Source organism: Panthera uncia, chromosome E3 (genome assembly GCF_023721935.1).
Source record: "Panthera uncia isolate 11264 chromosome E3, Puncia_PCG_1.0, whole genome shotgun sequence".
NCBI lineage: Eukaryota > Metazoa > Chordata > Mammalia > Carnivora > Felidae > Panthera > Panthera uncia.
In genome coordinates, this window is record NC_064815.1 from 34,620,899 (window position 1) to 34,644,154 (window position 23,256).

Genomic DNA, 23,256 nt, shown 5'->3' on the forward strand with positions numbered 1-23,256 from the left:
GGGGGGCGCTCCCGGCCGGGATGAGCTCACCGCAGTCGCGCCGGGGCTGAGCGCCGAGCCGGGCGGCGGCGGGGCGGGCGGCGGCTCCTCGGCGGCTCCGCGGCGGAGCCGGGCCGCGGGCCACCATGCTGGGCCTGGACGCGTGTGAGCTGGGGGCGCAGCTGCTGGAGCTGCTCCGGCTGGCGCTGTGCGCCCGAGGTGAGCGGGCTGGGCTGGGGCCAGGGCGGCCACGTGGGCGGGGGTCTCGGGCGGGGGGTGGGGTGAGGAGGCTTCGGCCCGGGGCGGGGGCTCGCCCTCCCCCGCGGAAACTTTGGGGGCACTGGAGGGGAAATCGTGGCGTGGTCCCCCGCCTGGGCTCTGGCGGGGTGGGGCGGGGGTGGAGGGCTTCGTCCAGGGCGGACCTTGGCGGGAGGGGGGGGGGGGGGGGGGGGGGGGGGGGGGGCGGCGGAAGAAGGAGCCAGGAGTGAGCGGGTCTGTTTGTGAAGCCGGGGTGGCTGCGAGACCCTCTCCCCTTGGGAACCTGCCCCTGAGATCCCCCCTCCCTTGGGTGGGGCGAGGGCTCCTTCAGGGCGTGTGGCGATCATTGAGGAGCCTGGAGTGCAGTGAGCATGGACTGGAAAAGATCCTGTCCCAAAGCACTGTGGGAAGGGGTTTAGCGAGACCCCTGCTCCCAGGCACCATGGAAAGGGGCTCGAGGAGCCTCTGAGTCTGAAGGCGCCCAGGGAGGTAACCTCAGAGCATTAGCGCAGGCAGGGGTTTAGAGAGAACCCCCTCTGTGCCCCAGGAACACTACCAAGAGGAACCCCTGGGACAGCAGGAAGGCTTTCCGAGATGTGAAGGGCAGGGCCTCTGCCCCAGGGAAGACCTCGGAGGTCACCACTCCACAGTGGTGGCCTCCAGTCCTTGGGGCTGTGCCCCATTCAGGGTCTTCCTTCCCCCCACCTTTGGCCTCAGAGTCAGGGAGGAGCCCCGGATGGATGGGTTGCTGGGCCAGAAAAGGCAGCTGGTGCCTCCGGGGTGTCGCTTGGCTCCCTCTCTCAGGAGCCTTCTCCAACCCCCCAGCCTCCTCCTAAAAGGTTTGGGTGCAGATGCTGCTCTGTTTCTTCCCAGCCCACCTCTCTCCCCTGACCCCCCATGCACCCCTCCCTCTCTGAGCACACATCCCTTTCCCTAACCCACCCCCCTCCCTGAACCAAGTCCCTCTGGGCACTGAGAGGCACAGCTGGCCAGGTGGGGGGCTTCGGTTTGATGAGTGAATGCCAGGGTCAGCTGGTCACGGCTGCTCATGCACCTCCCCAACCCTCAGTCCTCCTGACCGACAAGGAGGGGAGACAGCTGTCGCCCGACGAGGCACTGGATGAGGCCGTGCCTGAGTACCGGGCCCCGGGGAGGAAGAGCCTCCAGGAGATCCAGCAGCTGGACCCTGATGACGAGAGCCTGGTCAAGTACAAGCGGGCACTGCTGGGGCCCCTGCCACCCCTCGTGGGTATGTAGGGCTCTGGGCCCGGAGGGGAGGGGCGGAGGCCGGGCGGCTGGGGCGGGGCGGGGGTGGTGGTGGGGGGGGGGGAGCCGTCCTGGTGACTTCCGGTTTCTCCTCAGACCCGAGCCTGCCCAATGTGCAGGTGACCAGGCTGACGTTGATGTCTGAGCAGGCTCCAGGGCCCATCACCATGGACCTCACAGGTACTGCCCCCCCCTCCCCCGCCGTGGGGCTCCTGGGGCAGGGTCTCCACCGTCACACTTGGCTGCGCTTTCCTTCACAGGGGAGCTGGCTGCGCTGAAAAACCAGGTGTTTGTCCTGAAGGAGGGTGTGGATTACAAAGTGAAGATTACCTTTAAGGTGAGGGCAGCTGTCGCGGGGGACACCTGCCAGCACAGGGCCAGCCCCCCCAGAGGGGCCCTTAACACCCTCTGTCCCCCAGGTCAATAAGGAGATCGTCAGTGGCCTCAAGTGTCTGCATCACACCTACCGCCAGGGCCTGCGTGGTGAGGGCGGCGAGGAGGGCTGGCCTGGGGGGCTGTGGGGGGGGGGGCGGCTGCGGCAGAGGGTGGCCCCTGACAACCTCCCCCTCCCCCAGTGGACAAGGCGGTGTACATGGTGGGCAGTTATGGCCCTAGCGCCCAGGAGTATGAGTTTGTGACCCCGGTGGAGGAGGTGCCTCGAGGAGCCTTGGTGCGGGGTGCCTACGTGGTCACGTCCTTCTTCACTGACGATGACAGGACAGACCACATGTCCTGGGAGTGGGGCCTCCACATCTGCCAAGACTGGAAGAGCTGAACGTCCCCTACCCCGGGGGCTGTCCTCAGCCCACCTGGGGTCCTTGTTTCCCCTGCCCCTGCAGTCAGTGACCACACCCCCACACCCTCTGCTCCGGTCCTGGGACACCCCCTTCCTGGGCTGGCACTGTGCCCTGAACAGTCCTATTAAACGTCACCTTGTCTCGGTGCCCTTGGTGTTGCCTCTGTCTGCCTCCCCTCCCCCGGGGGTGGGGGGAGCCTCGTGGCCTTATCTTCCTGGGACTAGGACTGGGTGCCACGTGGCAGCTGCTGCTTGGCCCCCGGCCCCCTTATCTGCCCCCCGCCTCGTGGGCCCAGCACTGCCATGGACGGCCAGCTCCTGCTTGTGCTGCTGCTGCTGCTGCTGCTGCTTGGGGCCTCGGGCCCAGAGGGCCGGGGGCCAGGGCCCGGGGAGCCCGAGGAGGAGCCCCCCAAGGAGGAAATCCCTGAGGAGGATGGGATCTTGGTGCTGAGCCGGCGCAACCTGGGCCTGGCCCTGCGGGAGCACCGCACTCTGCTGGTGCAGTTCTGTGAGTGCACCGGGCCGGAGGGCTGGAGGACCCACAGGGGCCCCCCGGGGCGGGGGGGGGTTCAACTCCCCACCCTGTGTATCCGGGGCTTGTGCACATGAGGGACTTCCCCTGTGGGCACTTGGCCCTCCGCTGTGCTCCTGGGGCTCCATGGAAGGGCACCTGAAGCAAAGCCCTGGGACTGAGCTGGGCCTGGGGGCGTCCAGCCTGAGCAGGAGAGGGTGGGGCTGGGGAGGGAGGGGCAGGTGCAGGGAAGACCCTAGATCACCATCCATCTGCAACTCTTTCTGTGAGGGGCCACATAGCATTCAGGCCTTGCATATTCTGCTATGGATTAGAAAAACAATAGGGGCGCCTGGGGGGGCTCAGTCGGTTAGGCGTCTGACTTTGGCTCAGGTCATGATCTCACAGTTTGTGAGCTCGAACCCTGCGTGGGGCTCTGTGCTGACAGCTCGGAGCCCGGAGCCTGCTTCGGATTCTGTGTCTCCCCCTCCGCCCCCCCCCCCAACTTGAGAGTGCGCGCGCGCTCTCTCTCGCGCGCGCGCTCTCTCTAAATAAACATTAAATAAATAAACATTAAAGGAGACGTGTTTTTAATGTTTATTTATGTTGAGAGAGCAAGCGCGTGAGCAGGAGAGGGGAAGAGAGAGAGGGAGAGAGAGAATCCCAAGCAGGCTTTGCACTGTTACCTCAGAGCCCGATGTGGGGCTCGATCCCACGAATCGTGAGATCATGACCCCAGCCAAATTCAAGAGTCAGACAGCCCACCAACTGAGCCCCCCAGGCTCCCCTCTTCGGTGGATGCTTGCAAAACTTGACACACGTGAAAGTCATTCCTAGATGGCAGGCTTCCGCCAGCAGGCACAGGTGGCCGGGGAGCAGCAGCTGGAGGGTTCTTCCCAAACTCACTGTCAGGGCGGTGCTGGCCGCTGCACGCCCCCCCACCCCCACCGCCCGCCGCCCCCCGCTGTGGGACCTTGAGTCTGGCTCTGCTGCAGAGGGTCAGATGGGCCTCCAAAGGATTCGGGAAGCGTGGATAGGAGTGCTCTCTGCCAGACCTGACTGATCCCAAGGTTCTGGCTGGGAGGGAGCAGGAGCCGAGGCTGGGGCTGTGGAGGCCGGTCGGGGACACTCACGGCCCTGTCCCCCAGATGCCCCATGGTGTGGGCACTGCAAGGCACTGGCCCCCGAATACAGCAAGGCCGCAGCCCTGCTGGCGGCAGAGTCAGCCAAAGCCAGGCTGGCCAAGGTGGACGGGCCTGCGGAGACAGAGCTGACGGAGGAGTTTGCTGTGACCACATACCCCACGCTCAAGTTCTTCCGCGATGGGAACCGTACACACCCGGAGGAGTACACCGGTAGGGGGAGCAGGCACGAGGGGGGCGGGGGCGGGGGCGGGGGGCTGGGCCCGGGCTGAGGGGACTCTTTGCAGGCCCCAGAGAGGCTGAGGGCATCGCTGAATGGCTGAGGCGGCGGGCGGGGCCCAGCGCCACCCGGCTGGAGGACGAGGACGGTGCCCAGGCACTGATTGACGGCCGGGACATCGTGGTCATTGGCTTCTTCCAGGTGAGCTGGTGGTACTGGGGTCCAGGCCATGGGAGCAGGGCCCGAGGTGCCAGCTGACCTCACAGGCTTGGGGCTCCTTAGGACCTGCAGGACGAGGACGTGGCTACCTTCCTGGCCCTGGCCCAGGATGCCCTGGACATGACCTTTGGCCTCACTGACCAGCCAAAGCTCTTTCAGAAGTTTGGCCTCACCAAGGACACCGTGGTGCTCTTCAAGAAGGTGGGTCAGGGCCAAGGTGGGGGTCGGGGCTCGGGGCCGTGGCTCCTGCTGACCCCCGCTGAGTTGTCCAGTTTGACGAGGGCCGGGCAGACTTCCCAGTGGACGAAGAGCTGGGCCTGGATCAGGGCGACCTGTCGCACTTCCTCCTCACGCACAGCATGCGTCTGGTCACAGAATTCAACAGCCAGGTGAGGTGGACTGTAGGTGCGTTTGCAGGGGTGGGGTCGCGTCCAGGGGAGCCAGCCCCCACGAGCGCGGTTTGCCCTTGCAGACATCGCCTAAGATCTTTTCGGCCAGGATCCTCAACCACCTGCTGCTGTTTGTCAACCAGACACTGGCCTCCCACCGGGAGCTGCTGGCTGGCTTCGGGGAGGCAGCTCCCCCATTCCGGGGGCAGGTACCGGCTGGGACGGGGGGAGGCAGGGTGGTGGGGATGCGGGCTGACCGGCACCGACTCCCTGCCGGCAGGTGCTGTTCGTGGTCGTGGACGTCAGTGCCGACAACGGCCACGTGCTGCGGTACTTCGGCCTCAAGGCTGAGGAGGCCCCCACCCTGCGCTTCATCAACACGGAGACCACCAAGAAGTACGCGCCTGCACACGGGGGGCCGCTCACCGCAACCTCCGTCACCGCCTTCTGCCACGCGGTCCTTGGCGGCGAGGTCAAGGTCTGCTGCTGAACTGCCCACCCGGGAAAGCGGGGGGGGCGGTGGGAGGGGAGCAGCAGTGCCCAGGAGAGCCCCCCAGTGAAGCACCCGGCCTGGTTTCCCCCAGCCCTACCTCCTGAGCCAGGAGCTGCCCCCTGACTGGGATCAGCGGCCGGTCAAGACCCTCGTGGGCAAGAATTTTGAGCAGGTGGCTTTCGACGAAACCAAGAATGTGTTCATCAAGTTTTGTGAGTGTAGCGGGCCACGGGTGGTGGGCGGCGGGCAGGTGGGGGCCTCTGCCGGCTGCGCCAACGCCCCGCTGTCCTAGACGCCCCTTGGTGCACCCACTGCAAGGACATGGCTGCGGCCTGGGAGGCCCTGGCCGACAAGTACAAGGACCACGAGGACATCATCATTGCGGAACTGGACGCCACGGCCAACGAGCTGGAGGCTTTCCCTGTGCACGGCTTCCCTACCCTCAAGTTCTTCCCCGCGGGGCCGGGTCGCAAGGTGAGGTAGGGCAAGAGACGCCGTCTTCCTTGGTCTGCGGCTTGGTCCGCACCTTCCTCGGGCCTTGGCCATGGCCAAGAGATAGGGCAGGGCCTCCGGCGGCAGGGCCTGGGAGGATGTGGCCAGGGTGCAGGGCCGGGTGAGGCGTGTTCTCTCTCCAGCGCCTCGTGTCCCTCCTTAGGTGATTGAATACAAAAGCACCAGGGACCTGGAGACCTTCTCCAAGTTCCTGGACAACGGGGGTGAGCTGCCCGCAGAGGAGCCCGCAGAGGAGCCCGCAGCCCCCTTCCCGGTGGGTGCCTCTTTCCCAAGGTTCCCAGTCTCTGGACGTGGCAGTGAGGGTGCCAGGGGCTGGGGTGAGTCGAGGGCACAGCTTCTAGCCGGGGCTCTGTGACCCTTTCCAGGAGACCCCAGCCAATTCCACCACGGAGCCCAAAGAGGAGCTGTAGTCGCCCCCCCGCGACATCACCGTCTGGTGCCCCCACACCAGATGGTTCACTGAGGAGCCAGTGAATAAAGAGCTTTTGACCCTGCACTGTGTGTGTGGTTCCTGAGCACGGCCGCCCCCCCGGCCCCCCAAGAACCTCCTGGGCCCGTTCCGTCTTGAATGTGTCCTAGCCCTTGTCCCCAGCCCTTCTGGGTGGGTCTCTGACCCAGATCTGGGTCTGGGAACCCACCCTCTCCAGAGCCGTCAGTGTGCCTCCACCGGACACCCCCCCCACACACAGGGGACCCTCAGAGGCCTGAAGTGCCGTGGTGGACGATGGCAAGCAGGCCGCCAGGCTCCACCCACAGAAAACAGGTGTCTCCGTCGCCGGAGAAGGTTCAAAAAGGATTTTATTCCATTATTATCCAAGTACCTTTGAAAAGATAATTGTACAAGTCAGCGCATGAGAAATGGGCTGGGGCAGCCCCCTCCACCCCGCTGGCCCTGGCCTGAGAAATGTACATATTTACACGGGCCCTTAAAGGGGAGGTGGGTGGCGGGGGGGGGGGGGGGGGGCTGGGACCCGCTGAGCCCGCGCTCTGGAAACGGAGGGTGGAGGAGGGAGAGCGCTCCGGGCTCCGGCGCCGGATCCACACAGTGGCAGGCAAGAGACGAGCTGTGTTGAAGGCACTCGGTGACATGTACAATTTACAGAGGCCCCCCCGGCCCCCCCGGCCCCCCCGGCCCGGGGCAGGGCGTGGCGGACGAGTCCCAGGGGGAGGGGCGGAGCCTGCAGTGTGAGCACGGGGCGAGGAGCGGGCGGGCCTGCCCACGGTCAGCAGCAGGGCGACACGGAGGGCGGTCGAGGTGGCCCCGGGGCGGGCTCCCCGCCCAGGCGGACCGAGTATTGCTGAGGAGTGGACCGCGCACCCTCCTCGTCAGCTGCAGGACAGAGGCCCGTGGGACCCGCAGAGGGACCCCTGCCCGTCCGGACACAGACGGCCCGAAGAGGCGGGTGGCCTTCTGCCAGTAGTTGTGTTGTCTGCATACACGCCAAGCAGGTGACCCACAGGACCCTCGGAGGCCACCCTGGCCCCTGCCCGACGAGGGCCCAGCCTGGCGCGGAGGCCCGGCTGGCGGGTCAGTCCACCTTCTCCACCTTGCCGATGATCTTCTCCTCAAAGACCGGCAGGACGGCCTCATCTTCCCGAACCTCCTCAAACACCACGCCGCAGTCGAACTCGTCGCTCACCTTCTTAAAGTAGTATCTGGAGGACGCGGGCCAGAGGCGGTGAGAGGAGGTGAGGGCCTCGTCCCCTCCTCTGCTGGCCCCGCGGCCTCATCTCCCCTCCCGTGCACACAGACGCCGCAGGGCCCCGGCCGCCAACACGTGTGCTGCCCACCGCAGGGTCCCCCGCGCCGCCCGGCCCTCACCTGTAGTTGCCCTTCCTCGTCAGCAGCTCCTTGAACTGGCCCAGAGTGACGGCTCGGCCCCGCACCAGGGTCCGGTACGGGATGGGCTCCCCGCAGAAGTAATAGGCCACCACGATGCTGTCACACGGCTGGGCGCTCCCACTGCCCGCCTTCCTCTGCGACTTCGACCTGGGGGCAGAGGCACAGCGGTGACCGCTGGGCTCGGGGTCACACAGGACACACCCCAAAGGGCTTCGGGCCCCCTACAAACAGGGGATAAGGACTAGAGAGGATGAGCCGGCCTGGCCGTGTGCAAAACACCACGAGTGCGAAAGCCCGGCTACCCCTCACCCGCAGCGCCCTGTGGCCTCACTCCGCGTGGGGCCTCAACCAGAGGCTCCGGTCCGGCCACACCCTCCGAAATCTACAGCATGGATGCCAGCTCATCTCCCCTCGTGCCCGTGGCCTCCAGCCTCCCTGTGTCCTGAGCTGGCTGGAGCACGTCACCTCCTACCCAGACCACACGAACGTGGCTTCTCAGGGCCAGAACCCATGGTGGATTCCACCGCGAGGCGTGGGAAAAAACGCCTAGGTTACTGGAAAAAACGCAGCCCCCACCTCTAGGCTGGGCTATGCTACCTGTACCTTAGGAGAGGCCTGAAGCCCTAAAGCTTCAGAAACTCTGAAGGCCAGAGGCTGGGCGAATGGCACCGTGCATGGGTCTGGAAATGAACCTGCCCACCCCCCCTACCCCCCGCAGACAGCTGGTCTGAAGAGCAGAGGCAGTGGCCGGCCAGATTTGCAGGGAGGGGCGTGAGGCCAGCACGGTCTCCTGCCCGGGACCACTCCGAAGGGCCATCTGTCCCGATGGGTGACCAGACCGCACAGGCAGCGCGCCCTCCGTCCCGTAGCGGTCCCCGTCCCTGTGACCGCCCCGGAGCTGCCCAGGTGTGCTCGGACACAGCCCCTGGCCCCCGCCAGCCGCCCTGCCAGGAGCGGGTGCAGCGTCGTGTCAGGAAGGCCTCCTGAGCTCACAACGGGACCCCCCATCTCCCTGGTGCTCCGGGGGATAGAGGGGGCGGTTCCTTGGGCTAGCTGGCCGTCTGCTGCTCAAGCCGGGCTCCTGGGCGCCTGCTTTCCTTCCCTGAGTGCTGCAACCTAACACGGTGGCGAGGGTCCTCTGCAGAAGGGATGCAGGGCCCCTCCCCGCCCAGAGACCACCCTCGAGGGGTGGCCTGGTGGGGAAGCTCTGAGTCACTCAGGCATCCGGCTGGACGTGGTGAGCCGCTGTGTGGGGTGAGGTGGGGGACCCCGTTTCTGCTCCGTTCCGAGCAGAGGCACGGGGGTTGGGTGGCCGGCACCATCTACATGCGGGCCCCAATACCCGCCTGCGCCACGCCCGCCTGGGGAGCGGACACGCCAAGCACCTGTTCCCACGTTCCACGCAAGAACAGAGCTAGACGGACTCCGTGCGCTCCCGGCACCTGGACACACACGCCCGCGGCGCTGGGCCAGGAGGGGCAGCACCAGTCGCAGACCGCCGAGCCCCAACGCCCGGCCGGGAAGCTCAGGAAAGTAAAGGCGGGTGGGCACACGGGGCCAGAGCGGAGGCAGCAGGTCAGAGCTCCCTCCCTGGCCCGGTGGCCACGTGTCACACAGGACGGCCCACGTCTCCTCTGACAGAGACCGGAAGCTTGAGGCCGGCTCCAGCTCTTCTGGCGCGACGCCCCAGATCCTGGGAACAGCGGCTCCCCCGCGGCAGGCGGGGTAAGCGGTACCGAGACCCTCGGGGGGCGCACGTACTCTGTCTCCGAGAGCTCCAAGTCGGACACGGCTGGCACCACGCTCAGCACAGGTGTGCACGCTGGCCTGACACAGGAGCGCCCCCGCTGGATGACCTCCTGCACATACCTAGGGAACAACCACGGCGGTGAGCTGCACGTGCTGGGGTCGGGCCTCCGCCAAGGCTCCGACGTGACAGTGGGGCCACAGACAGGCAGACGGAGCAGGGGCCCCGGGGAGGGTCCGTCACCGCCGAACCAGGCTCCCACCGTGCGGGGCGGACAAAACACCACACCACACCACACGACGGGGGCTTCCAGGGCTCCGTCGGGGCCGGTCAGGAAACGCGAGGCTCCAGTGAATCCAGAGTTCCTGGACTCCTCGGCGGAGGCCACTCCGGGGAACCACCGACCCGTCCTCCACACCGAGAAGAGCCTTCGGGGACGGCCTGGCTCCGGCCTCGTCCGCGCGCTCGTCCTTGTCCGCGCGCCCTGCTGCTGCTCCATCCCGAGCAGCTTTCCCAACAGCTGTCCGCCCCGGACGCGATGTTGTGCAGCCCTGACGGTGACTTCTCTTCCGCCAGCCGGGGCGGGGTGGGGGTGGGTCACCCCACAAGGAACTCGGACCTCCATCCGTGTCTGCAGTCGCTTACAAAAGGCCCACGTTCTGGACCGGCGACAAATGGAGACGCCGGAGCCGGTGGCCAAAACCCTGTCAGGAGCCTCAAGGCCCAAATACAGATTCCCAGGAGGCTTGTGTGCGTCTCTGGCCGGCACGAGCACACGCAGGGCCTGCCGGGTGCTGCCGAGAAGAGCAGACGTGAGCCCTGCACCCCCAGTGCGTGGCAACGACGACGTTCCCAGGCTCTGTGCAGCAGGGAAGACTTCCTACCCATATGCCCCGGCCCCTTCCCCGCCGGCCCCTCTGCCGCCCTGTTCGCCTCCAGGTCACAGGCCCTGTCAGACGAAGCAGCATCCGCAGCACCGAGCCGGCTCTCTGGTTCTACGTTGACAGGGTCACAGGGTGTGAGACAGGTGGCCATAAACGTGGTCACACTCAATGACCAGAGGACGCAGTCAGGCTCCTGGTTCTGCCCGATAAGACAGGCACCAGGGATGGTCTGCATCCTGACACCAGCCTCCCAAGAGCTGGACGGCCCCCCACACAGTGAGGTCCCCAGGAAAGATGTCCAGTGACCATGACTGGGCAAGGGGCGCTGGCAACGTCCAAGAACAGGGCCACCGTGTGACCATGCTCCGGGGCCTCGGTGGGAAATGCAGATTTCCTGGTTCTGTCTGGGAATTCCAACACGCTGGTACATTCGGGGAAAAGTGACCTCAAGGCCCAGCAGAAAGGGCAGGGGAAGGCACATTCTGGCCTGGAGAGAAGACCGCCAACCACAAAGGGGTTCTCCCTAGGGTGAGCGGCAGGGGGTGGGGAGCCGCATTGGCCTGAGGCTGCGTCAGCAGTGGGCGGGGCCTCTCTGGCCCTCAAGGCCCAGGAGGGCATGGCGCTGGGGACAATGGGGCTTGGGGTCCCTTGCAGAGAAGACTGTACCTCTACGCGTACTTCAGCAACGTTCACCGTCCCACCTGTGCGTGGCACCGTTTATGGCTCCCCGCCCAAGGACCCCTCAGGACCCCCACTCTGTAGCCTGCACAGCGGCCAGGGGGATCCTGACCGTAGTGTCTAGCGAGTCCGTGGAGCCCCGGGGCGAGTGCACACTCACAGAGGGGAGACGGCTCCCTCTCTACCCCAGGAGGACCCTCCCAGCCCCTTGTCACACAGCAAGGCCACGTGCCGTGCCCCGGGTGGCGCTCAGTGAAAGAAGAAACCAGGACTGCTGGGGGGTGCCCAGGCCTCGGGGGGCTACAGCCCCAAAGCAGTGCCAAGGCAGCCCTGACTGGGGGTGTGGCCTGCCCTCCCCGCTGTCCCCCTACCTCTGCTTTGAGGGTAATTTGCTGGCTCTCTTCTCTTCCTCCTCCAGGCGCCTGCGGGCCTCCTCCAGCTGGGTCAGAGGGTTGGGGGCTGGGTTGGGTGGCATGGTGGGGTCTTGAACGAAGAGGTGAGAGGGCTGGACGGAGTTGCGAAGCTGAGCGCTGACCCAAGGGTGCACGGCCCCGGGACGCTCCACGGACAAGGGCCTGGGGCTCTCATGCACCTGCTGCTTCTTGGCACCAGAAGACCTTTGGGAGCAAAAGAACGAGTGTGGCAGCATCTGGAACCCTGGCCGCAGGCGGGACCAGTGGAGGCCACCAGGGGCACACCTGCCACCCCTCCCACCACACCACATGACACCGTGGTCCTCCGCTGCACGCTCCTTTTGTAACTCATTTTTACTTATTATTTTTTTTAAGTTTTTTTTTTTTTTTTTAACATTTATTCATCTCAGAGAGACAGAGCACAAGCAGGGGAGGGGCAGAGAGAGAGGGAGACACAGAATCCCAAGCAGGCTGCAGGCTCCAGGCTCTGAGCTGTCAACACAGAGCCCAATGCGGGGCTTGAACTCACAAACTGTGAGATCATGACCTGAGCCCAAGTTGGACGCTTGACTGAGTCACCCAGGTGCCCCTGTAACTCATTTTTGAAGAATTGTTTAAAGGTTGTTTATTTTCAGAAAGTGTGAGTGGAGGAGGAGCAGAGAGAGAGGGAGACACAGAATCCGAGGCAGGCCCCAGGCTCTGAGCTGTCAGCACAGAGCCTGACACGGGGCTTGAACTCTCAGACCGCAAGATCACGACCTGAGCTGAAATCGGATGCTTCACCGACTGAGTCACCCAGGTGCCCCTTTTGTAACTAATTTTTAACAACTTTACTGAACTATGTCATACCTTATATAAAAACTTAAAAAAAACTTTTCACTGTTTTTAAAAAACATTTTAGTATCAAAATAAATGCTCTTTGTGAGAAAGCTGAACCATATAGGAAATTCCAAAGTAAAAACAATCTAAAAATCTTAATTTAGAAGTACCTACTCTCATTATATTGGTATATTCTCCTTCCCGTTAAAAACAATCAGCGTAACTCTAAACATACAATTTTTCATTTTTTCAAATGTTTCCCCCATGGGATCACACACCTCTCTCTGCCTTCATTACCCAACACAAAACGCTCTAGAGCTGTGCAGTACGCCTTTGCTGCACGGCTGAATTATACCGAAAACATCAGCCTCTCTTAGCCTTGGCTGGAGCCCTTGGAAAGGGGGGCTTTAGCATCAGGAGGGAACCCTGGAAGAGGGCCCCCAGGCTCAGTGCCCTCGCAGTCCCGGAACTGCCCCAGGAAAGATGGCATCTCCCTCCTAAAGAGCCCACGGGGCCAGCCACAGGGAGACCTTGGCTCTGGAGCCCATCCCCAGCCTCTCCTTGCCCCCCCCCCCCCCCCCCCCCCCCCCCCCCCCCCCCCCCCCCCCCCCCGCCTACCTGTTGTATGATGTAAGAGCAACAAAGACAGAGGCACACTGTCCCCCAACTCCAGGGAGGCCAGGGAGACCTGGCAGGGATACTGAAATGCCACCATTTAAAATGGCCCATCCTGACATCAAGCACCTTCCAATCTGAGACTGTTTCCAGATGGGCCTTTTATTCTTCCACCACAGAAACCATCTGGTGTGGGAGGAACGGCCAGAACAGAGCCATTCCTTGTGGAAACCCGAAAAGGAAATCCAGAGAAACCCAACCAAAGCAGGAGAGGGGCTCTGGAAAGACCCCTCACCCAGGACAGGTTCTGTGACCGCAAAGGTGTCCGAACACTGGCGGGAGCCTTGTTCCCACAGTCACGTGGAGACCAGACACAGGGACCCACGGGTGGAGAGTCCCACGTCTCTGCTCAGGATGGGCTGGCTGGCAGGTGGTTACCCACTTCTCCCTTTCTCCCCCCCCCACCCCAAGCCACACACGTGCACTCTACCGTCCCCAACCATATCCAAAACAGACAGTCAGGGAAGCAGGAGACTGAGGAAGGAGGGGTGGCCAGCCCACCCACGGGCACCAGCCCCACGGCCCAGACAGCTGGTCTGGGGGTAAGGCGTGCAGTCCGGGCCAGCCCCAGTCCCCCATGGTCCCCCCAAAATGGACGGACCCACGCGAGGCAGCAATGGCACGTCTGGGGTCCTGGCTCCACACCCTCCAGAGCAGCCTCCGGCTCTGTGGGGCCAGTACAGAGTTCAGAGGGCGCAGACGCCACCGACGGCTGGGGGGTGACCAGGTGCGATCAGAGACTTGTCCTGCGCGGTCTGCCTGGAGCGGCGTCCAGGTACCTGCCTAACTGCCCCGGTAACTTAGGTCGCTGTCGTGTGGAGGCGTCAGCCACCCAGAAAGCAGCTCGTGAGGGCAGCTGTGTGAAAGCGGGGCCCCCCTTGGCGGGCTGGGCACAGCAAGAGGAGATCAGGCAGAAACGTGGTGACTTGAGAACGAGCTCAGCAGCGGACACTCCTGCCCAGGACACCGAAGCTGTGTCAGGACCCCAAGGCCGGCACAGGGCCCCACTCGGGGCGGGTGTCAGCGAGCTCACACGGCCACGGCCACGGCCACGGGGTATAAGGACAGCTGGGTGGGGCCAGGCTGCAGCTTCAAAGACCCTGGCGGAACTGTGCTGTAGGCTCGTCAATTAAGTGCTACACGCTGGTGCCCGCGCCACCCAGGACGCCGGGCACCTTTTACCCGTGGCTTGTGTGGCCACACCCACCCGGGACGCTGGCGCCTCTCACCCGTGGCCAGCCTTGCGGTGCCGGCTGATCTCCTTCTCCCCCTCGATGATCCACTGCATGATCTTTTGGTTCTTCTCCGCGTCTTCCGAGGGGCCAGGCACCTCGGCTCCCGCACTCTTCCCTGACTCCGCCTTCTTGGCGTTTCTTCTGGAGGCAGTGCCAGACTTCCCGCTACAAAAGCAAGGGGCCGGGAGTCACCTGCTGCCTTTACTTTGTGGCCTGTTGCCGGAAAGCGGCTACCTGAACGTGGTGACTTTGACAGAGCTGTGTGTCCTCGCGGGCTCCGCCCCAACGCCAGGGGGTTCTCTGAGGTTAGTCTGGTGGGGAGCGCAAGCAGCACCAGCTGGGAGGGCAGGAGCACCTGTCCTTCGCCCTCCCAGCCCCGCCACCCACCTGGTGGCAGCAGCACCGGGACCCAGTCACCCCTCACCCAGACGCCTCCCCCGAAACAGGTACCTCTCTATCCATGCACCCTTCAAGGCCAGAGCCCTGGATGGCCCGGGACCCCAGGCAGGACCAGGCACTCATGCTGGGCGCTGGGGCCCTCTGGCCACCACATGCCCGCAGTCTGTGCAGGCAACCCCAGCTGGACGACTTTTAAAGGGGAACTGTGGCCCAGAAAACTGAACAGAACCCTCAGGAGACACAGCCTCTCACTGTGACCCCTTCCTCCCCGGGAAGGCTCACGTGGCCCTTACTGATACAGGCTCAGGGATGAAGACACCACAGCCCCGATCCCAAAGCAAGGCCCAGGCTGCCACAGACACTCACCTGTAGGCCAGGCTGTCGCTGGCATTGGGGGCGGTGCCCACGCTCTCTGAGTGGCTACGGGGCTTGGCTGTGTGGCCGTGCAGCTCCGGGACCCAAGAGAAGCTGCCCGGGACACGGCGGGTGGCCTCAGCCTCGGCCTGCTCCTTGGGCCTGGCCGCCCCGTGGTGACTGTGGTGGTGGCCGTGCCTGTGCAGGTGAGGGCCGGATGCGTCCAGCTTCACCCCGGACTTAGGTGCGTGCTTACTGTGCCCAGGGGGCACGCCCCCTAGGACCCCCACAATCTTGGGCACGTGCCCGCTGTCAGGGGAACGGTGGCCGGGCCCCGGCGACTGACAGCCCGGCGTCCTCATGACCCGCTGCACGTGCTCATCCAGGATGCTCTCAGGGTTCTCCTCGTGCGCGTCCCGCAGACCCACGCAGCCCATGTCTGCATAGCGGGGCGGGAAGTGGTGCCAGGCTGTGGCCAAAGGCAGCTTATGAGTGGCCCCCGGGGGACCAGAGGGCATGTCACCATCCTCACCTTCTTCCTCCTGCAGGACAAGGTCACGAGTCACCTCTTGGCACCGGCCAAGTCACAGAAACCTCGCCCTCGTGGAAACAAAGAAATAGGCCCGCAGCGCTCCATCTCGGGGGCAGGAAGCACCGCGCCCAGGATGAGCAGGCCAGGTGAGGCGCTGGGCGCTGGGGAGCGTGAGAGAGTGAGCACGCCCACCACGCACCAGGAGCTCAAGGACCACAACGCCCACCCAATCCCGCCCACTGAGAAACCTCCAGAGGGACTTAGTTCTTTTACGCTTCTCAATAAAGATATTTTTTTACTTCTTCAGTTGATTTTCCTAGTTCTCAATTTTATTTCCATGTTTTCCATTATATTTTCTTTTGTTTGCTTTTAAAGTTTATTTATTTATTTTGGGGGGGGAGGGGCAGGGAGAGAGAGAGAGAGACACAGAATCCTAAGCAGGCTCCACTCTGTCAGCAGAGCCTGATGTGGGGCCCAAACTCACAAACCGGGAGATCATGACCTGAGTCGAGATAAAGAGTCAGACGCTTAACCGACTGTGCAACCTGATCGTCCCTTTCCCATTGTATTTTCAAAGGGAATATGCCCTTGTACAGAAGAGCTCGTTTTCTGCTTAATTGCTCTGCTCTGTGATTCTGGGTCAACTGTCACACTAAATCCAGTTGGGTTTCTCTGGAGTCTCTGGCAGCCAACGGGACCCTATCTGTAAATACAACATCTGACCAGCCAAATCTTGTATTTATTTTCTCATCTCACTGAATTGTGCAAACCAGAATAACGGTGAGTACATCCGGTAGGGACCAGAAAGGATGGGACAGCTACCCCTGTACTGTACCAGAAACAAATCTAACAAAATCCACAAGAAACTTTTCACTTATGGGAAAGCGTCTCCATGTCACCAGGACAGGCGGTCAGCTGCAGACACTTCAGTCCACGCTCAGGTCGCAGGTGGCACGGAGCAGGACAGAGGGCAGGCGCATGGCTGCGGGGAGGGTGAACACGCCCCTCTCGGGCACACTGGGGCCCTGGGCTCCCCACCCCACGTCCCATCCCGGACCCCCCACTCTGCCCTCGACGGACACTGACCCCTACGGTTAAGGAAGAGGGGCTCCTGCAGTCCCCAGGGGGCGGCACGGGGTAGTGACGGACAGCTTGGGCTGAGAGCCAGCTTGTCTCGGTGGCTCGGCACATGTAGGAAATCGGTTTTACGGTTTTGAAATGTTACAGGTTTACCAAACCGTCTAAGAATTTTCACTTTCTTCTTTGTTATTTTCCAAATTTTACAACAAAACTCCTATTTAAAAATTTGTAGTTATTCTTCTTTAAAAAAAAACTATAGTTTATGGCATATTTACACGAGCCTTATTTTGTAAAATCATACAAGACAGGGACTCTCATGTCCATGCGGATTCCCTGTACATATGTGATTAAAATTTCTCCTGTTTTGTTTTTAAACACACAGGGCATCCGATGGAACTGCACAGCCAGCTGTGGGGCAGCGAGCCCCCCAGGGTCCGAGGGAAGCCTATGGGGACAGAGTGGCTACAGGCCAGAGACTGTGACACGGAGCCCGGCAATCCTGTCCAGATGCCACCGCGGGCCTGCTGATTCGTTCCCGAATTGATACCCAGGAAATACAAGGGGCTACTCGTCTGAACATCTTGTGTTAAGTCACAGGCACTGGGGAACCTCTGTGGCCAGGCCCAGCCCCCCGTGACAGCTCCTGGGAGATCCAGGCACAACCGCACGCCCCCAACAGGGAGGCCGCAGAGAACAGGAGACTAAGACTCAGACATGAGAAAAATACACCGAATACCGATGGCTGTTAAAATGCCCGTCCCGCACAGTGACCTGCAGGGCCACGGGCACACGGAGCCACGAGGACAAACTTGACACAGTGACCACAGCTGGGTTCTACGGCAAGACGGATTGAAAGTCTCCTTCCTTAAACTTCTTTCACAAACCACAGGGTACTTTTACTTCGTGAGCGTACTCAGGAGGCCCTGATGGAGGTGTGCTTGGGCCGCGGATGCGCCACGGTGCCAGCCCCACAACGGCACGCGAACCAGGGCTTGGCTCCTGTAAAACCCGCCGTGCCTCACGGCAACTCTGTGTCCAACACTGATTTCTCAAAGGTTACCTGACAGGCTACGCCCTGACAGTCCCTTCACTCACGGAGGCCTCTGCTGGACCCTGACGGGGAAGGTGGCCTCCACGGATGCCCACTGAACGTCCGCCCCCACCCTCACTGCAACCCAGACTGGCAAACAGGCAGCAGGTCAGCACACGCCCGGCGCCCAGGCCAGCACTGCGCTGCCTACATGGGAGTCACCGGGTCACTATGAGGGAGGGAGACAAGAAGATGCCGGTAAGAAAAACCTAGTGCCCCTGCACAGGTGCTTAAAAATACTTTCATAGGGGCGCCTGGGTGGCTCAGTCAGTTGAGCGGCCGTCTTCGGCTCAGGTCATGATCTCTCGCTCCGTGAGTTCAAGCCCCATGCCGGGCTCTGTGCTGACAGCTCGGAGCCTAGAGCCTGCTTCTGTTTCTGTATCTCCCTCTCTCTCTGCCCCTCCCCCATTCACGCTCTGTCTTTCTCTGCCTTTCAAAAATGAATAAATGTTAAAAAAAACAAACCAAAAACTTTCATGCGGGCTCCCTCTCGGAGAGCACGCCATCTGGCCATTCACCTCAGTGACCACCCCAGCCTTCCCGGTGCCCACCGCGAACCCCAGGTTTTGAAATGCTATTCAAAATCTGAAAAATGTGGGGGGTGGGCTGGCCCCTCATTTCAAACCTGGGTGTCATATGAGGGCGCTCCGGAACCCTGGACGGCAAGGGCACAGCACCGTGTGTGATGCATGGAGGGCAGGACAGGAAACCGCCAGGTGTGACTGTGGCTGGGCCCCACGACTACCCTTACGATGGCATCTCCAGACTTCAGGTGCACATGACTCACCGGGGGAACACGGAAGGCGAGACAGCAGGCCCCTCCTGGGGGTTCGGACAGAGTCTGAGCAGGGCTCAGGTCCGTGTTGTAAATGAGTATCAGGTGATCAGGTAGAGAAACAATTCCTTCAAGAACAATCCTGTTTTGGGTGTGTTTTTCTTTGTGTTGTGTTTTGAGAGACAGAAAGAGAGAAAGAAAGAGAGAGAGCAAGCCTGCAAGAGGGGCAGAGAGAGAGGGGAAGAGAGAATCCCACCAGGCTCCACGCTCAGCACAGAGTCCTACGTGGGGCTCAATCCCATGACCCTAGGATCATGACCTGAGCCAAAATCAAGAGTCGGATGCTGTACCAACCGATGCGCCAGGCACCCCTACAGCAGTCATGGTTTGGGTTTCAGGCATCGGGCATGAGGTATTGAGGAAAAAAATGCAAGACGCCACTTGTTGGAGACTGTTTTTCCTTTTTCTTTTTTTTAAAGCAAACTCCACACCCAAAGTGGGGTTTGAACTCACAACCCTGAGAGGAAGAGTCGTACGCTCCACCGACCGAGCCGGCAGGGTGCTGCCAGTGGTGACCTTTCTTAGTTTCAGAAGGAGATTCCTACCTGCTGGAGAAAAGCAAAGGCCTGTCTCCAGCGACACAGTGGCGCCTGGCTCCGGGAGCACGGGGCACTGGGGCCTCGGGGACACACAACCTGGTGAGGCGTGAAGAGCACGGGGAAGGCCGTGCTCAAGGGACGTCTGTCATCAACATCTCAGGACGGAAACCCGAGCACACGTGGGAATGAGTCTTGCAAGATGACGCCCGCGGGCCACATAAGCCCCATGTCTCTTTGACAGCTACAGGCCGAGAAGTATCAGAGCAGGTAAGTCACAAACCACACGTAATTGTCCCAGCACTCCACGTTCTTCCCGGCAAGGCCACGGGGCAGAAAACAAGGCACAGGAGCCTATTTCTGAACATGACCCTTTCTGCACTCGGGATGACAGGTGGGAGCCCCCAGGCCCCGTGCCAAGGGCACACTCTGCTCCACACGTGTGCCCGGTGCCCCTGGGACCTGGCGGGGCCACGGGGGCATGTGGGACACGGGAGGGAGCAGGAAGGGGGTTGGGCTGAAAGGAGAGGTCAGTATGCACGTGGTACGCGTTGAGTCGTCTGCCAAAACTGCCTTCCTGAGCCGAGCCGATGTAGCTCCAGTGTGGCCACCGCCTGGGGATGACAGCAGGGCGTGGTCTCTGCCCGCCTCTCAACACCTCCCCAGAAGCAGGTGGCACAGGAACCCCAGCTCCCCGCAGGCCAAGGAGCGGCTGCTGAGTGCCTACCGGTTGCTCCCAGACCGGGCTCGGGGTCCCCGCCAGGGGGACCTCCTCCCCAGGAGACGGTGAAGGCCGCACAGAAGCGGTGGCGGCTTCAGACGGGCCCCCGTCACAGGAGAGCGGCCAGCCACCAGGGCAGGGTCAGAGGGCGTCAGGAGCCAGCACTCTGGGAGACCCAGGAGGGAGCTCGTGGGAGCCTGAAGCTGCCCTTAACTCCACCAAAACGCAGTAAGATCATCCAGAACCCGAGCCGCGCCGTGGCCTCTTCCAGAAGGCTCACTCACCATCCGGACGCGTTTCAGCCGCTCCTCCAGCTTCTCTTCGGCCTCCCGTGTCCGCTGGATGGCCTCCAGGCGGTGGATGAGCTCCGCGGCGAACTTCTGGGGCTCCACGCGGACTTCCTTTGGCATTCGGTAAGTGCGCTGCAAGGAGACACTGATTAGCCGGCCACGTGCAGCCTCGAACTGCCAGCCCCGTCAAGATGGCACACGGGCACTCTCTGGGTGACCAGGAGGGGCCCCGAAACGTGCGTTTTGTTTCGTTTTTTTAACTTGTTTTATTTTTTATTTTTTTAAATTTATATCCAAATTAGTCAGCATGTAGTGCAACAATGATTTCAGGAGTAGATTCCTTAGTGCCCCTTCCCCATTTAGCCCATCCCCCCTCCCACACCCCCTCCAGCAACCCTCCGTTTGTTCTCCATATTTATGAGTCTCTTCTGTTTTGTCCTCCTCCCTGTTTCTATATTATTTGTGTTTCCCTTCCCTAATGTTCATCTGTTTTGTCCCTTAAAGTCCTCATAGGCGTGAAGTCATGATTTTTGTCTTTCTCTAATTTCACTGAGCTAACACCCTCCAGTTCCATCCGCATAGTTGCAAATGGCAAGATTTCGTTCTTTTTGATTGCCAAGTAATACTCCATCGTATAAATATACATCTTTTTTTTTTTAATTTGTTTTTATTTATTTTTGAGACAGAGAGACAGAGCACGAGCAGGGGAGGGGCAGAGAGAGAAGGAGACACAGAACCTGAAGCAGGCTCCAGGCTCCGAGCTGGCAGCGCAGAGCCCGACGCGGGGCTCGAACTCACAGACCGTGAGATCATGACCTGAGCTGAAGTCGGCCACTCAACCGACTGAGCTACCCAGGCGCCCCGTATGTCGCATCTTCTTTATCCATTCCTCCAGCAATGGACATTTGGACTCTTTCCATACTTTGCTATTGTTGATCGTGCCGCTATAAACATGGGGGTGCACGTGTCCCTTTGAAACAGCACGCCTGTATCCCTTGGATAAATGCCTAGTAGTGCAATTGCTGGGTCGAAGGGTAGTTCTATTTTTAGTTTTTTGAGGAACCTCCATACTGTTTTCCAGAGTGGCTACACCACTTTGCATTCCCAGAAACCTGCGTTTTCTCTTAAAACGAGTGTTCACACTTGCCCCTTCTGCTGGGTTCCTCACTGCCCCCTTTTCTTGTCTAAGGTCTCCTTTACCCAGCACTGAGCCGGGAGGGACAACAGAGCCCTGGTGACCATCACATTAGGTCTGTGTTAGGTCACTACATGTTTTAAAAGTCTAACATTACTGTTACCTAATCAGGCCTTATTTTAATTTGATCAGCTGTCCTAACAATATCTTTTAGAGCAAACGTGTTTTAAAAGTCTAAGCCACTTGGGCGCCTGGGTGGCTCAGTCAGTTAACCATCCAAATCCTGATTTCAGCTCAGGTTCCAATCTCATGGTTCCTGAGTTCAAGCACCACACTGGACTCTGTGCTGACAGCAGAGAGCCCAGCTTCGAGCCCTCTGTCCCCCTTTCTCTCTGCCACTCTCCAGCTTGCACTCTGTCTCTCTCTCAAAAATTAAAAAAAATATACATATTTTTTAAAATCTAAGCCACCACCCCCCTGTTGAGGGGGATGGGGTCACCGGGGAGCTGCCAAGAGGAGGGGAGAGAGCCCAGGGGGCTCAGATGGGGCAGGAGGGCAGACGGAGGAGGGAGTAGCCTGAGACAGGGTGACACACAGGAATCCTCTCAGATCTCCTGGATGGATAGTGGCGATCTAGAACCCTGGACTTCATATGTACAGCAAGCTGAGTAGGGAGGACTCCGTGTGGGGCAGGAGCCTGAGCAGGGGCAGTGCCCCTGGGCACAGTTTTGACTATGTTTCTCATCTACAAAACGACAGAACCTCAGAAACAGGTAAGCTTAGGTGAGAAAATCACGGGAAGGGCTCGGGGACAAATGCCCACGTGTGGGGCTATCACTGGCTTCGATGAGCTCAGGGGCGGCTGCAGAAAGCTCGGAAGGGTCCGGAGAGGGAAGTAGGGGAGGGCAAGCCCAGGACACAAGCTAACACTTCAACAGAGAGAGCTGGTGCGAAAGGTCCGGGGGTGCCCAGTGTTCTCAGAAGAGCCTGGGCAGTAGGGACAGCCATGAGGCCGAGACCCGGAAGGGAGTCTTTGCGGACAGCATATCCCAGTGGACAAGAAAGGCCCGAGGCCAGCAGGCTGGCTTCTCCGGGGACTGAACTGAGCAGAGGGCAGTGACCTATATGGGACTGAGAGAGCAAAGCCAGACGTCCAGGTGGCAAGCGCTGAGCAGTGCTGACCGTGAGACGGCACACGCAGAGAAAGGGCAGAGTGAGAAGTCCCCACGAGACGGAAACGCACCCACGTGGAGTGAGGACGCGTGCGAGGCTCGGCCCTGCGGCGGATGCCTGCCCCCAAGCTCAGGTGTTCTGGAAAAGAGCCTCTAGGCTGCACGGCTGTGCTTCTGAAAATGGAAAACTGTCAGGAATGACAATAATTACCAGCTCTGTGGAAAAACGGGTAACCTTCCGGCTGTGGAGGAACAAAAGAAGTCACAAAGGAAAAAGTCCCAGTAATTACAACTGTGGACCTTCTGGGGAGTTCAGATGGCCCCTCCCTCGGGCATTAAGGAGCAGACCTTTCATGACTGGAAAGTCAGCGGGGTCCCCCACGTGGTGGTGCCTCTGTGCCCCTGCGCCGACACCCACACACAGCCCCTCGTCCTGGGCCTGATCCCCTGGAAGTCACGCAGCAAGGACCACCAGGCACAGCCCACTCGCCTACCTCGGGGCAGCACAGCGTCTGCCTCTCGCCCGCGCTCCCCGGACCTGCCTCCCCTGAGACCCACCCTAAGTCTCCGGCCCAACGACAAAGTAGACACGCACAGGTTCCTGGGGCAGGAGGGTGTCACCAGCCACAGAAGAGACACCCCAATCACAGGACTCCACGACCTCGGCCAAGATGGGAAACATTTTCTTCTGGTTTGTTAGATAAAAAATGTTGCCCTTAAAAATAAAAGTCAGTTATTTTACCAGCAAAAATGGTTTTATTTAGGAGTAACAAAGAACTGCATCTGGGGACAAGCATTGAATGGCAAAAGTGATAGACTACTCCCACAAACAAAAGCAAAGACGTCATCTTACGGAGAAGGGGAGTTGGGAGGGCTGCTGTGAATGGAAGTCCACTGGAGAGAAGCAAGCGTCTGGGGCGACAAAGGCTTCTCCTTGGCTGAGCTGCAGGGGTGGGACGCAGTGTGTAGGGGACGCAGCGCGTCCTTCCCTGTAACGGACGCTCCTGCTGGGTTGGCACGAGAGCTCCCCCC

The 23,256-nt window shown here is 61.1% G+C and overlaps 3 protein-coding genes across 6 annotated transcripts in view; 2 read left to right on the forward strand and 1 right to left on the reverse strand.

Annotated features, from left to right (window-relative positions):
* Positions 1 to 90: 90 nt before the first annotated feature.
* ARHGDIG (Rho GDP dissociation inhibitor gamma) lies at positions 91 to 2,469 on the forward strand. Its single transcript, XM_049639348.1, has 6 exons — positions 91 to 198; positions 1,307 to 1,486; positions 1,600 to 1,683; positions 1,764 to 1,840; positions 1,923 to 1,986; positions 2,079 to 2,469. The coding sequence occupies exons 1-6, from the start codon at positions 126 to 128 to the stop codon at positions 2,276 to 2,278; spliced, it is 678 nt and encodes a 225-aa protein (XP_049495305.1). The 5' UTR covers positions 91 to 125; the 3' UTR covers positions 2,279 to 2,469.
* Positions 2,470 to 2,602: 133 nt separating this feature from the next.
* On the forward strand, positions 2,603 to 6,282 carry PDIA2 (protein disulfide isomerase family A member 2). Its single transcript, XM_049639069.1, has 11 exons — positions 2,603 to 2,807; positions 3,959 to 4,165; positions 4,240 to 4,373; positions 4,455 to 4,592; positions 4,664 to 4,780; positions 4,864 to 4,989; positions 5,061 to 5,258; positions 5,365 to 5,485; positions 5,566 to 5,747; positions 5,929 to 6,039; positions 6,152 to 6,282. The coding sequence occupies exons 1-11, from the start codon at positions 2,603 to 2,605 to the stop codon at positions 6,194 to 6,196; spliced, it is 1,584 nt and encodes a 527-aa protein (XP_049495026.1). The 3' UTR covers positions 6,197 to 6,282.
* Positions 6,283 to 6,566: 284 nt separating this feature from the next.
* The window catches only part of AXIN1 (axin 1), a 61,888-nt gene continuing 45,198 nt past the window's right edge, over positions 6,567 to 23,256 (reverse strand). The window contains exons 5-12 of one of the 4 annotated variants that reach the window (XM_049639070.1): positions 22,296 to 22,412; positions 19,912 to 20,049; positions 14,846 to 15,375; positions 14,075 to 14,245; positions 11,310 to 11,555; positions 9,391 to 9,498; positions 7,609 to 7,776; positions 6,567 to 7,442 (exon numbers count right to left, since the gene is read on the reverse strand). In XM_049639070.1, coding sequence (XP_049495027.1) covers positions 7,316 to 7,442; positions 7,609 to 7,776; positions 9,391 to 9,498; positions 11,310 to 11,555; positions 14,075 to 14,245; positions 14,846 to 15,375; positions 19,912 to 20,049; positions 22,296 to 22,412 — 1,605 coding nt within the window. In that variant the 3' untranslated portion in view covers positions 6,567 to 7,315. The remainder of the gene's footprint in view (positions 7,443 to 7,608; positions 7,777 to 9,390; positions 9,499 to 11,309; positions 11,556 to 14,074; positions 14,246 to 14,845; positions 15,376 to 19,911; positions 20,050 to 22,295; positions 22,413 to 23,256) is intronic. The other 3 variants (XM_049639072.1, XM_049639071.1, XM_049639073.1) reach the window with 3 other exon arrangements.

Excerpts from the sequence above, each read along its gene's own strand:
- ARHGDIG (XM_049639348.1), top strand. The coding sequence starts at position 126 with ATGCTGGGCCTGGACGCGTGTGAGCTGGGGGCGCAGCTGCTGGAGCTG. Across the intron at positions 1,487-1,599 it reads GCCCCTGCCACCCCTCGTGG|ACCCGAGCCTGCCCAATGTG; the intron begins GTATGTAGGGCT and ends GTTTCTCCTCAG. Across the intron at positions 1,684-1,763 it reads CATCACCATGGACCTCACAG|GGGAGCTGGCTGCGCTGAAA; the intron begins GTACTGCCCCCC and ends TTTCCTTCACAG.
- PDIA2 (XM_049639069.1), top strand. The coding sequence starts at position 2,603 with ATGGACGGCCAGCTCCTGCTTGTGCTGCTGCTGCTGCTGCTGCTGCTT. Across the intron at positions 4,990-5,060 it reads CTCCCCCATTCCGGGGGCAG|GTGCTGTTCGTGGTCGTGGA; the intron begins GTACCGGCTGGG and ends CCCTGCCGGCAG. Across the intron at positions 5,486-5,565 it reads GAATGTGTTCATCAAGTTTT|ACGCCCCTTGGTGCACCCAC; the intron begins GTGAGTGTAGCG and ends CCGCTGTCCTAG.